Source organism: Tasmannia lanceolata, unplaced genomic scaffold (genome assembly GCF_043159265.1).
Source record: "Tasmannia lanceolata isolate RefF3 unplaced genomic scaffold, GAP_Taslan_0.1 ptg000018l, whole genome shotgun sequence".
Lineage (NCBI taxonomy): Eukaryota > Viridiplantae > Streptophyta > Magnoliopsida > Canellales > Winteraceae > Tasmannia > Tasmannia lanceolata.
Window position 1 is genome coordinate 57,685,116 of NW_027518695.1, and position 13,717 is coordinate 57,698,832.

Here is a 13,717-nt window from a genome sequence, read left to right on the forward strand (position 1 = left end):
ACTCCCATGTTTTGATAATTGCACGGACTCTTTTGTATTCTATTATGTATACTGCTGTCAAAGGACATTACAAATCCCAGAAAGATCTCAGAAGACACTTAATAAAGAAAAGACAAGTTGAGTTTGTGTAATAAACAAAACATTGTAGTGCCAATATAATTAGACATTCTATTCTCTTTTGAAAGCTTATAGCATTAGATTCATTCAATTGCTAGTTTTTGCTTGCTCTCTTCTTGGAATAACCGCGGTATAAGAAATACATATTCCTTCAACCTTCAAGTAAGCTTCTTTCCTTTCTTCTCCCTTCATCTCTCAAACCTTCTTTAATTTCTTAATCTCTTTCTTTTTTCTTTTTCTGTTTTTGTGGATTATGCAGAAACAGGGGAGTGGCAGAGATTGGTAGAAAACAGATTCAAATTTGATTAATCTAAAAATCCCATAACAATCCAATGACTTTTGAAGAAGGTAAGCTTATTTTGATGCAAAAATAATCGATTCTATATTACGGGTTTCTATCTTTGAAGTGACAAAAACTGAATCATTTATGCAGAAACAGGGAAAACCCAGAAAAACCCAGAAACAGAATAAAAAAATATTTCAATTTCAGATGATATCTCGCCACGAAGCGTTTTAGAAATACTAATTTTGGGTGTTGATTCTGATAACAGCAGTAGTAACAGCAGCAATTTTTTTGGGGATAAATCATTGGTTGTCAACGAATCTTTGAATTTGGAGCGTCAGGGTTTGCAATGGAAGAATCTGATTAGTGTTTTCAAGAAGAAATCTATGAGAACGAGAAGGAATTTAAACAGGAAATTGGAAGGAAGTGAGTTTGGTGAGGATTTACATATTACTAAGCCGTCTTGGAGGAGTTTTGATTATGAGGAGCTTGCTGTTGCTACTGATAATTTCAGCTTTGGTAAGTGAAATTTTGTAGCTTTCTCTGCTTCTCTTTTCTTTGTTCTTTCCTTTGTTTTCCCTTCTTTCCATTCTTTCCAAAAAAGAAAATTCAAACAGTCTAGGGGTGGAGGGTACAAAAGCTAGGGGAGGGTTAGGGCTCTTCTTTAAGTGTGAAGTTACTATAATGCCATTAAATTATTGGAAATTATCTAAGCCTTCCAACTCAAATGCTATTCCAAGATGGATTAAGGACACAAAAGTAAGCTAAATTAGTAAAGACTAAAAAGGCAGTCTTAGATTAATAGCTAATAAATTTTATGGTTTAAGTGGACATCATTTATGCAGAAACTTAGTTCAAACTTAGTTGTATGATCGAGTGATCACATATGGTGGTCCCTAATATGGATGTGCCGGGATACAAAAATCACATTAATTGGATGGCTAGGATTTTGTACTCGGCGAGTTTGTTGTATTACTGTAACATAAGGGGTGCAACTTCAGCAGGGCTCAACTCGAACTCAATGGATTTAACCTTAGTTTGGCTAGGGTTGGGTTTGCATTTCCCCGGATTGTGTTGTGTTAGGGTTGGGAAAAGCCAACCCAATTTAATTTTGGGTCGGGCAAGGGTTGGGGCCTTAGGCAACCCTACTTGCCCGAACCCGTCTCCTTATGCCCTGTTTGTTTTTTATTACGACAACCGATTGTGTATCCAATACCAAATATTGGACTCAAATTTCCAATAATTGGCTTTGGACTCACAATAGGTCATCATAATCTTAAATGAACGGGGCCTTGATTTGGAATATCACGTTTGACGGGTTAGGGTAAGGTTGAGAGATTTAAAGCGGCTTGGGTTAGGGTTGACCCTCCTCGACCTAAGGCTAAGTTTAGGTTGTTTTAGTGTTGAACACTTTGAACCCGATCCAATTTACGGCTCTTTGTTCCTCAAACTTTTTTGGTGTCATTTCGGAAGAAGATTAAAGTAGATGGGCCATGTAAATGACCTTCAAATAGGCATTCAGAAAGGAAAAACGAGACCAATACTGGCCTATAGTCGTTAATTGGATTGTTAGGATTGTCTTGGCAGTGATAAATTCAACCCCTCTTAGGATGAATTCACCCCGTATTTTTCAAAATGGACTGTACAGCGGTACAGCCCACAACATAGGATGATCCAAACCGCCCATTTCATGGGCCACAATGTAAATAGCTGTGCCCCAAAAATCATTTCCATAGGATGATTCTAATCCTCTGATCTAAAGAGGGAATCACATTATGGAAACTTCTATAGATCGGTTAGTTGGGATCATCCGATGGAAATGATTTTTGGGGCACAACCTGTTTATGTTGCGGCCCATCAAATGGGCGGTTTGGATCATCCTATGGTGTGGGTTGTACAGTCCATTTTGAAAAATATGGGGTGAATTTATGACTGCCCTTTTAATATTACGGTTAACATCAACGGCTCTACATTCCTCGGGTTTTTTGTTATTTCAATGAAGTTCTGGGGTAATTTTTGAAGAAGATAATATTAATGTAGTGGGCCGACAATTGTGGACCCCTCCAGAAAATCGTGTTCACCTATCAAAGTTAGCGGCTCAAACGCCGTGAATCGCGGACTGCAAGAAGCTAGTTTGAAGATGGCATTTTGCAGTTACTTTGTACACACTATTCGAACACCATGGATCTTGTGATCAACGGTGGTCAAAGTAGGGGTGCAATTCGGGTCGGGTTCAACCCGAAAAAAAAAAAAAAAGTTGGGTCGGGTTGAGTTTGGGCCGGGGTCGAGGTCGGGTTCAGGTTGAGGGTTTCGGCAACCCGATCCGAGTTCAGCCGACATTTTTTATGAATTTTTTTCTAAGCTTAAATATTCGGCTTCGGTTGAACTCGGATTGGGTTGAACTCGGGTCTGGTCGGGTCGGGTTCGGGTTGGAAAAAAGGGTTCCTCGGGTTGGGTTGAACCTTGTCGGGTCGGAAATCAGGTCAGGTCGGGTTCAGGTTGGAAAAAAGGATTCTTGGGTTCGGGTTGGCCTCAGCCGGACGCAACCCGACCCGTGTTGCACCCTTAGGTCAGAGAAACAGAATTTTCTTGTGTCCTTTTCGACAGGAACCTTATAGTTTGGAGGATTTTATGAGAACTACGTGAAATTTTGAAATTTTTCTTCATGCATTCCCATTAGTGGATGTGGTGGGACCCATCTCTTGGGTTTAGATGTACTCTTATGAGTACTTGAAGATTGAGGAAAAACCTTACCCATTGTGGGCAGTGGTGTTTTGTATTTAATAATATAGTAAACCCAATAGGGTGATTAAAAATGGAATTTACAGATTAATTACAACACATAATTAAATATAACATACTTATCCTTTCCAACTATTGTTGATTGAGGATGGGTGATGTGTACACGGATAACCCTCACAGGAGTGGTGAATCCGGAGAATCCTCACAAGCGTGGTATCTTATCATCTCTTATCATCCCCCGCGAGGTTATCGGGACATCTAGAAGCGGGCACGAGAAGCTTGGAACGTAGCCAATGGAAACATTGATTTGGCAGTCCCTTAGTGAACATGTCAGCCAGTTGGTGCTCTGTAGGAGTATAACGAACAATGAGAGAGCCATCAGTAACACGATCCCGTATGAAATGATAGTCAATGTCGATGTGCTTTGTCCGAGTGTGAAGCATTGGATTGATAATGAGATGCGTGGCACTGATATTATCACAAAGAAGTAAGGAAGGTGACGAAGGTGGCACTCCAAGATCACGTAGGAGATATTTCAATCAAGTTATTTCAGCCGAACAAACTGCAAGAGCACGGTATTCAGCCTCTCTACTTGAGCGAGAAACCGTTGGTTGTTTCTTGGAGCACCAAGATACCAAATGCGGACCAAGAAATATACAACAACCAGTCATGGATCAGCTATCATCTCGATTACCTGCCCAATCGGCATCAGAGTATGCTCGTATACGAAGATCAGAAGAACGAGGAAGGCATATCCCATAGCCAAGTGTTCCTTTTAAGTAACGAAGAATTTGTTTAACTGCTATCAAGTGAGTGGTGGTAGGTGCATGCATAAATTGACAGGCTTGATTTACAGCATAGGTAATATCAGGCCTTGTAAGAGTTAGATATTGTAGTGCCCCAACAATACTACGATAAAGTGTAACTTCAGAAATAGAAGTACCATCATGAGCTGAAAGCTTGGAACCAGAAGAGACAGGCGTGGAGATAGGTTTTGAACCAAGCATGGATTCACGATTAAGCAGATCAAGTGTGTACTTGGTCTGAGTCATGATTAGTTGAGATGGAGACCGTTGAACCTCAACTCCAAGGAAGAAATGCAAAGGACCGAGATCCTTCATATCAAAGTGATGATGAAGGCATCTGAGAAAGGTTGATAAAAGAGCAGAGGACGAGCGACGATGATGTCATCCACATAGAGGAGAAGGATAATAATTCCATGAGATGAGTGATGCACAAACATAGAGCAATCAGCTTTACTTTGGGTAAATCCTTGTCAAAACAGTGCTATGGTAATGGTAAAGCGGTGAAACCAGGCTCGTGGGGCCTGTTTGAGGCCCATATAAGGCTCGTTGAAGTCGACAGACATGATTAGGTCGAGATGGGTCGGTGAATCCAGGTGGTTGTTTCATATATACAACTTCATTAAGATATCCATGCAGGAACACATTTTGACGTCCAATTGACGAATAGACCAACCGTGATTGACAGCCAATGCAAGGATGGTGCGGATGGTAGTGGACTTGACGACGGGACTAAAAGTTTCACCGTAGTCGACCCCAGCTTGCTGATTGAACCCTTTTGCAACAAGCCTGGCTTTATGGCGTTCAATGGACCTATCAGACTTACGCTTGAGACGAAAAACCCATTTGCATCTGACCACATTGTAGGATGGATGATTCGGTACAAGTGCCCATGTATTGTTCTTGCAGAGTGCATTGCATTCATCTATCATTGCAGCACGCCATTGAGTTAGTTTGACAGCTTGAGTATAACAACTTGGTTCTAAGGTAGCAGCGAGAGCCATGTAACATGAAGGAATGGGATGACGAGTTGCCATTAAGACCTTAGGACGCCTGGTTCCATCTTGAAGCCTAGTCACCATATGGTGTCGTCTTAGTGGAGTCGAAGGGGGTAGGGGAGTGGAGGGTACTGGGTCTAATGTGGTCGAGATAGTGGGCTCCATGGGAGTGTCGGGTTGTTGTGGATCTGGTTCAGAACTAATTTCAGGTTGAGTAGCCATAGGTAGAGAATCTGATTCTTGAGTAGCTACTTCTGGAGAAGTGTTTGAAGTGTTGGTTGAGAAGAATTAGGGACATGAATTGATATGGAAGGTGATGATGAGGGTACATGATGCTCAAGATATATCCATTGTTGGATATCAGTAGATGAGGTCGGCATCACAGGGCCAGATTGCATTCCTGCAAATGGAAATAAAGTCTCATCAAAAACTACGTGACGAGAAACATATGTTCCACCAGTGGATGGATCCAAGCATTTGTAGCCCTTGTGGTGTTCAGCATAGCCAATGAATACACTTGGCTTAGTTCTAGTCTCAAGTTTATTGTCATTGAATGGCCGTAAATGTGGAAAGCATCTACTACCAAAAGCCTTCAAAAGTGAAATAGTTAAGAGGCTTTCCATAAATGATTTCATATGGGGATTTCTTTCCCAAGATAAGAGAAGGTAGGCGATTTATCAAATACACTTGTTTGAAAGGCATCCAACCAAAAGGATTTCTTCATCCCAGCCTGATCCAACAGGGCTATTCCCATTTCAGTGATATGTCTATGTTTGCGTTCTGCAACACCATTTTGTTCTGGCGTTGCAGGGAATGAAAAATGTTGATAAATACCACAATGATCTAAGTAAGCAGAGAAGGACCCAGTAAATTCAACACCATGGTCTGCTTGAGATGCTTTAATAGTTCTTCCAAAATAGTTTTCAACCAAACGTTTAAAAGAGACAAAAGCATCCAAAGCATCATTTTTCTTAGTAAGAGGCATGATCCAACTAAACCTCGAATAATCATCAACAATTAAGAAATAATAACGATGTCCATGACGTGATATAGTAGGGGATGGACCCCACAAATCAGAATGCAACAAATCTAATGGTCCATTAGAAAAGGATTCAGAAGCACTAAATGAAAGCCGTCTACTCTTCCCAGTTTGACAACTAGGGCAAATATTTATTTGCTTCCTAAAACCAGAAATATAAATGCTACCATTTTTTATGAGATCCCATGACACATTATTCGGATGACCAAGTCTCATGTGCCAAACCTCACGTGATGCTGTTGGTGTAGTTACTCCCGTAGCCAATCCTGAAATCTGTGCTTGATCTTCGTGCAGTGGTACGATCGGATATAGCCCATTTTTACTTGTTCCTTCGAGCAAGATTCTCCCAGTCTTCCGGTCCTTCACATAGAATCCATTTCCATAAAAGATGAAGAAGCAATCATTATCTTGAGTATATTGTCCAACTGATAATAAATTTTTGCAAAGTTGAGGGACATGTAGAACATTTTTAAGATGAAGATGACCAGACTTAGTGTTGAGAGAGAGATTACCAGTTTCATTGATTGGGAGATTCATACCGTTACCAACAAATACTTGATCATTCCCATTAAACTTCATGCGATTGGTGAGGCCAGAGTTCTCCATTGTCATGTGATTTGAAGCTCTTGTATCAGGATACCAAATTTCATCAAGAGGCGAGTTCATGTGGAGACCAGCAAATGAGTGTGCCATATCACCTGGTTGGTAACGTTTCCAACAGGTTGTTGCTTCATGCCCTTGTCGGCCACAGATTTGGCAAGGGATATTGATTGAAAGTTTTGTATCCATAGAAGGAGATCCACGATATATGTTACGATTTCGGTCATTCCTGTTGTCACTTCCAAATCTATTGTTAAAGTGGAATTTTTGTCAGTTATCACCATTAGTATTGGAACAACCAAAATTTTGGTTGCCTCTTTTTGGATTAAATTTGCCACGACCCTTGCAGAGAGAAAGGCAGTGCGCTCAATATGTTGGTTGGCATGATATTCTTCAAGACGACATTCTTGAGCATATAGCATTTCAATTAATTTTAAAAAAGAGGGTAAACCATCTGACCTGGTGAATAGAGAAGTGGACAATGATTCATAGTCGCCCGGAAGACCGTGAAGAGTGCAAGATACAAGTTCTTTTTGAGGCATTGGACTTTGTACTGCAGCTAGTTGATCAGCGATTCCTTTGATTTGGTTTACGTATTCCGCAATGGAGCTACTCCCCTTTTTGATATTTTGGAGCTTTGTTCGCAGTTGATCAATGCGAGCTTCGGATTGAGACGCATACATCTGTGCGAGAGAATTCCAAACTTCTTGTGAAGTGGTGAGATCACCCACTTGAGCCAGCATTGGCTCTGTCATTGTTGCAAAAAGCCAACTTATAAGAAGCTGATCTGTGAGTACCCAATCATCATAATCTGGATTATCGACCATGGTAACAGTGGATGTTTTCTCATCCGTAACTTCTAGAAATGGCGGAGGTGCCGGATAAGAACTATCTACTTATTTGTAGAGCTTCTGTGATTTGAGTATGGGTATCATTTGATGGTGCCATAATAGGTAATTTTCTGAAGTGAGTTTGATGGAAACAAGGTGGGAAAGAAGTTGGAAATTAGGAAGAGAGTAGCTGGATTTAGAACTGGAGGAGTTGGTGTCAATCGATTTTGACATGGTGAAGAAGAAAGAGAACTTTGGAGAGAGATTTGGAAAATGAACTAGAGGAGGTTTGACCAAAAGGAGGAAGGATTGAGTCTACTGGAGCAGAAAGGAGGAAGGATTGAGGCTACCGGGGCAAATCCCGTAGGCTTTGATACCATGAAGATTGAGGAAAAACCTTACCCATCGTGGGCAGTGGTGTTTTGTATTTAATAATATAGTAAACCCAATAGGGTGATAACAAATGGAATTTACAGATTAATTACAACAGGTAATTAAATATAACATACTTATCCTTTCCAACTATTGTTGGTTAAGGATGGGTGATGTGTATACGGATAACCCTCACAGGAGTGGTGAATCCGGAGAATCCTCACAAGAGTGGTATATATCTTATCATTTCTTATCAGTACTAAACCTTTTATTCATAATTAGGGATTTGCTAGGCCATTTCGTGACTGACTTTTGCATGAGAGAACAGCTACCTCAGCTGAATTAAATGAATAAGACAAATTCTCCTGAAAAGAGAGCCCTTGTGGCTGTTCTCTCATGCAAAAGTCAGGCCTAGCAAATCCCTCATAATTATTTAAGGTTAATGATATATGCACCCTTTTTATAATAATATTTTTCACTTTTTTAATTACTTTTCTGAATGGGTGTTATTTGCTTTTTGACCATTGTGATAGCATTTAGCTGCTTATTAAAAAAAAGTTAAAAATTTAAAGAAGAATGCTATTTGACGCATGGATTCCTCATTTAAAATAAAAAACCAAAAGGTAATAAAGATTAAAGTGGAGCTAGTATTACAGCTCCACTTTTGTTCACAAGCTCTTTATTTTAAACTTCTAGGGTGCCTTTGGGTTGCCCGGAATCAGGAGATGGAATTGGGATCCAATTCCAATTCTGCTGATTCCTGTATTAGGTTAAGAAAAAAAGAGTGGAATCAGAGGGCGGAATTAACACCACGGGGAATTAGAGGGTGGAAAATTGCTTGAATCTATTTCCCACCCCCAAGTGGTGTTATTCTGATTCTGTCCTGGTGAAAATGGATTTTTTATTTTAATTTTTTAAGTTAAAATTTTATTTTTAATTTTTTCTCATTTCATTTGAGGGAGAATCAAAATAGGAATTGTATGATGCCAATTCTGATTCCTGATTCTAGCCATCCAAAGGCAACTAAGGTTGAGTTTGGATTGCTGAAGTCATGAATCAAAATTGACATCCTATTCCGAGCCCCCCATTCATTTTGACCAGGGCAGAATTAGAATACCACCTCTTGCCGCGGAAAACAGATTCTCACTTTCTTCTTCATTAAATTTGCCCTTGTGTCAGTTTTACCCCTTGATTCTATTATTTTTTGAACCAAACATTGGAATTGAGCGGAATGGCAGCAGTGTGAGTTATATATTTTGTTTCGCTTCATACCAAAAAACGGAAAAGAATTGTGTTCTATTCTGTTTCATTCGGCGTTTCATTCCATTTTGGCCTGTTTCGGCCAAAACACCCTGTTTCGTTCCATTTCGTCCAAAATACGGTGACGAAACACATACTATTTTTGTAAAAATACAAAAATGCCTTCTAGAGGCTCAGCTTCCGTTTTTAAAATTTTTCCCTTATGTTTTAGCCGTTTTTATGTATTGCGATTAGTCTAATATTTTAGGTAATAAAAAGTGTTTTTAAATATTTAGGTCATAAAATTGTTTCTTATATTTTTAGTAATTTTTAATTTTTTTAACTATTATTTCTTCCTCTTGTCGTAGCGTCTTTTCCAAAACGAAAAGTCGAAACGGCAAAATGGCGAAACGTTCGGTTCCACTGACCAAAACAAAACGACGAACTAAGCAGAATATACAACTAAACAATAGCCATTTATTTGCGTATAATCTTACATGCAAATGATTCTAAAATTAAATATAATTATTTGAAAATAATGATTATAGTAGTTATAGAATAAATATAGTTAATGGCTTCTAAAGAGATCTTAATGTCCCCCAATTCACAAGTAAGATTAAGTTAAAATAATCTTATTTGCAAATAAAAACCAATTTCGCTAGTATACAAGGAGGCCCAAGCAGCCCTTAATCTTCTGTTCTAATTTGAGTAAAAACTATGATTTTATACTACTCTCTCTCTCTCTCTCTCAATTGAAGCAATATTTCAGTAATTTGTTCTTTCTCCTAAACTTGCAGAAATGTTGATTGGAAAGGGTGGCCATGCAGAAATTTACAAAGGGTGTTTGCCAAATGGGCAACTTGTGGCAATGAAGAGGCTAACAAAGAGAGACAAGGAAGAGGAGGAGAGAGTTGGAGACTTTCTGTCTGAGCTTGGAATAATGGCTCACATAAATCATCCAAATGCAGCTCGTTTACTTGGTTTTGGTGTGGAAGGAGGATTGTTCTTAGTTCTCCAGTTCTCCCCACATGGAAGTCTAGCTTCTATTCTCCATGGTAATTCTTGTTTAGATCCTTTAAAAAAATAAAAAAAAATAAAAAAAAATAAAAAATAGGTTTTTTGATGCTATGTGTAGACTATGCACTGAAGCTTGGTATATAACCATACTACCAACAATCTGGCCTACAATGGCCTGATTCAAAAATGTTCTTAAATCTCCAATCCATAGCTTTCTTGGGTCTCATAAAATTCCCATTGATTGGATGTTAGGATCACTCTGGTTTCATTTTACAGGTGGACCCCTAAATGGAAAGTGAGAATTGAATGAATAGGCATGTTGTTGTATACACCAAGTTTCAGTCTATCTATACCTCTATACATAAAAGTGGGGCAAGTTATTTAAAACCTTATAAATGTAAATCTCTCTCTCTCTCTCTCTCTCTCTCACACACACACACACACACAATAGTCTTTCCACTTTCTCTCTATCCCCAACAAAAAGGTAATTCCTGCTCTTCTTTCTTTTTTCTCTTCGATGCAAAACTAATTTCTTTCTATATTTATGTGGATCTTCAGTCACTAATTTAGAAGCATTGTTATTCAGATTCCATTGTTTAGAAGTGCTATTCACTTATGAATTGATTTTAAAAAGGAAAAACTACTAAAAATCCCCTAGATCAAAACTTATCTACAAGAATCCCCTCAAAAATTTCTTAATTACCAATACTAACGTTTTGAGCCTTGGTTAGAAATCCCTAAAATCTCTCCTTCCATCGATAAACGCAACATTAATTTAAGGAAAATGATATGGAGACCTATAATAGGACCTAAAACCCGTACTGGACCTGCAATGAGAATATGCCACATTAAATCATTTGAGTGTATCTCAATATCTCTCTCTAAAATTTTATATGGTGTAATTCTGTTTAGTGCATTGTTTTTCAAAAAATACTGTCTAGGATGATCCAAACCGTCCATTTGATGGGCCACAACAGATTTATGTTGTGGCTCCAAAATCATTTCCATAGGATCTCCCAACCCTCCGATCTATAAAGGTGTTCATGGACATGATTTTGAGGCTACAACCTATTTACGTTGTGGCCCACCAAATGGCGGTGTGGATCGTGGTGTGGCCTTGACAAAACTTTTTGGGTAGGATTATCCTACAGAAATGATTTAGAGGACACCACCTATCTAAGTTAGTAGTCCATCAAATGAACGGTTTGGATCATCCTATGCTGTGACATGACCCTACTTTTTGAAAAACAATCGACTATAAAGGCTTACACCATATAAAAACTCTAAATCTCATTTAAGAGAGAGATTTTCAAACGATTAGCTTTTAAGAGATTTTAGGGATTTCTATATGATTAATAGCCAAGGGTAAAATGGCTAAAAGAAATGATTAAAAGCTGATTTAGGCACCTATTGGTGATTAAGAAATTTTTGGGGGATTTTTGTAGATTCGTTTTATCTAGGATTTTTTAGTAGTTTTCCCTTCTAAAAAATTGTTATTCAGATTTCATTGTTTCCAAAATATTGTGTTAAACCAAGTAAATTCTTCGTATGGGTTTGCAACTAGTAAAGATTAAAGTGGAGCCAGTATTACAGCTCCACTTTTGTTCACATGCTCATTATTTTAATCTTCTAGGGTGCCTTTGGGTTGCCCGGAATCAGGAGATGGAATTGGGATCCAATTCCAATTCTGCTGATTCCTGTATTAGGTTAAGAAAAAAAAGAGCGGAATCAGAGGGCGGAATTAACAACACGGGGAATTAGAGGACGGAAAATTGCTTGAATCTATTTCCCACCCCCAAGTGCTGTTATTCTGGTTCTCTCGTGGTCAAAATGGATTTTTTATTTTAATTTTAATTTTTTAATTAAAATTTTAATTTTAATTTTTTAATTAAAATTTTAATTTTAATTTTTTAAATTAAAATTGTATTTTTTATTTTTTAAATTAAAATTTTATTTTTAATTTTTTCTCATTTCATTTGAGGGAGAATCAAAATAGGAATTGTATGATGTCAATTCCGATTCCTGATTCTGGCCATCCAAAGGCAGCTAAGGTTAAGTTTGGATTGTTGAAATCATGAATCAAAATTGACATCCTATTCCGAGCTCCCCATTCATTTTGACCAGGGCAGAAATAGAATACCACCTCTTGCCGTGGAAAACAAATTCTCACTTTCTTCTTCATTAAATTTGCCCTCGTGTCAGTATTACCCCTTGATTCTATTATTTTTTGAACCAAACATTGGAATTGAGCGGAATGGCAGTAGTGTGAGTTATATATTTTGTTTCGCTTCATACCAAAAAACAGAAAAGAATTGTGTTCTATTATGTTTCATTCGGCGTTTCATTCCATTTTGGCCTGTTTCGGCCAAAACACCCTGTTTCATTCCATTTCGTCCAAAATACGGTGACGAAACACATACTATTTTAAAAAAAAATACAGAAATGCCTTCTAGTGGCTTAGCTTCCGTTTTTACAATTTTTCCCCTCTGTTTTAGCCGTTTTTATGTATTGCGATTAGTCTAATATTTTACGTAATAAAAAGTGTTTTTAAATATTTAGTTCATAAAATTGTTTCTTATATTTTTAGCAATTTTTAATTTTTTTAACTATTATTTTTTCCTCTTGTCGTAGCGTCTTTCCCAAAACGAAAAGCCGAAACGGCAAAATGGCGAAACGTTCGGTTCCACTGACCAAAACAGAACGACGAACTAAGCAGAATATACAACTAAACAATAGCCATTTATTTGCGTATAACCTTACATGCAAATGATTCTAAAATTAAATATAATTATTTGAAAATAATGATTATATTAGTTATAGAAATAATATAGTTAATGGCTTCAAAAGAGATCTTAATGTCCCCCAATTCACAAGTAAGATTAAGTTAAAATAATCTTATTTGCAAATAAAAACCAATTTCGCTAGTATACAAGGAGGCCCAAGAAGCCCTTAATCTTCTGTTCTAATTTGAGTTAAAACTATGATTTTATACTACTCTCTCAATCTCTCTCTCTAAATTGAAATAATATTTCAGTAATTTGTTCTTTCTTCTAAACTTGCAGAAATGTTGATTCGAAAGGGTGGCCATGCAGAAGTTTACAAAGGGTGTCTGCCAAATGGGCAACTTGTGGCAGTGAAGAGGCTAACAAAGAGAGACTAGGAAGAGGAGGAGAGAGTTGGAGACTTTCTGTCTGAGCTTGGAATAATTGCTCACATAAATCATCCAAATGCATCTCGTTTACTTGGTTTTGGTGTGGAAGGAGGATTGTTCTTAGTTCTCCCCACATGGAAGTCTAGCTTCTATTCTCCATGGTAATTCTTGTTTACATCCTTTTAGAAAAAAAAAAGAAAAAAAGTAAGGTTTATTGATGCTATGTGTAGACTATACACTGAAGCTTGGTATATAACCATACTACCAACAATTTGGCCTACAATGGCCTGATTCAAAAATGTTCTTAAATCTCCAATCAATAGCTTTCTTGGGTCTCCTAAAATTCCCATTGATTGGATGTTAGGATCACTCTGGTTTCATTTGAGAGGTGGACCCCTAAATGGAAAGTGAGAATTGAATGAACACCAAGTTTCAGTCTTTCTATACCTCTATACATAAAAGTGGGGCAGGTTATTTAAAACCTTATAAATGTAAATTTCTCCATAGCTATTTTATACTTAATAAA

At 37.8% G+C, this 13,717-nt stretch overlaps 1 protein-coding gene across 2 annotated transcripts; it reads left to right on the forward strand.

The window, feature by feature from the left end:
* The first annotated feature begins 229 nt into the window (after positions 1 to 229).
* LOC143851940 (receptor-like cytosolic serine/threonine-protein kinase RBK1) lies at positions 230 to 13,441 on the forward strand. Of its 2 annotated transcripts, XM_077361451.1 has the most exons (5): positions 230 to 279; positions 377 to 465; positions 551 to 919; positions 9,821 to 10,078; positions 13,103 to 13,441. In XM_077361451.1, the coding sequence occupies exons 3-5, from the start codon at positions 787 to 789 to the stop codon at positions 13,198 to 13,200; spliced, it is 489 nt and encodes a 162-aa protein (XP_077217566.1). In that variant the 5' UTR covers positions 230 to 279; positions 377 to 465; positions 551 to 786; the 3' UTR covers positions 13,201 to 13,441. The 2 variants fall into 2 exon arrangements, 1 of the variants encoding a protein (XP_077217566.1); XR_013236569.1 differs by lacking the exon at positions 9,821 to 10,078 and having other exon boundaries at positions 13,133 to 13,440.
* Positions 13,442 to 13,717: the final 276 nt, after the last annotated feature.

Excerpts from the sequence above, each read along its gene's own strand:
- LOC143851940 (XM_077361451.1), top strand. The coding sequence starts at position 787 with ATGAGAACGAGAAGGAATTTAAACAGGAAATTGGAAGGAAGTGAGTTT. Across the intron at positions 920-9,820 it reads TACTGATAATTTCAGCTTTG|AAATGTTGATTGGAAAGGGT; the intron begins GTAAGTGAAATT and ends CTAAACTTGCAG. Across the intron at positions 10,079-13,102 it reads TCTAGCTTCTATTCTCCATG|AAATGTTGATTCGAAAGGGT; the intron begins GTAATTCTTGTT and ends CTAAACTTGCAG.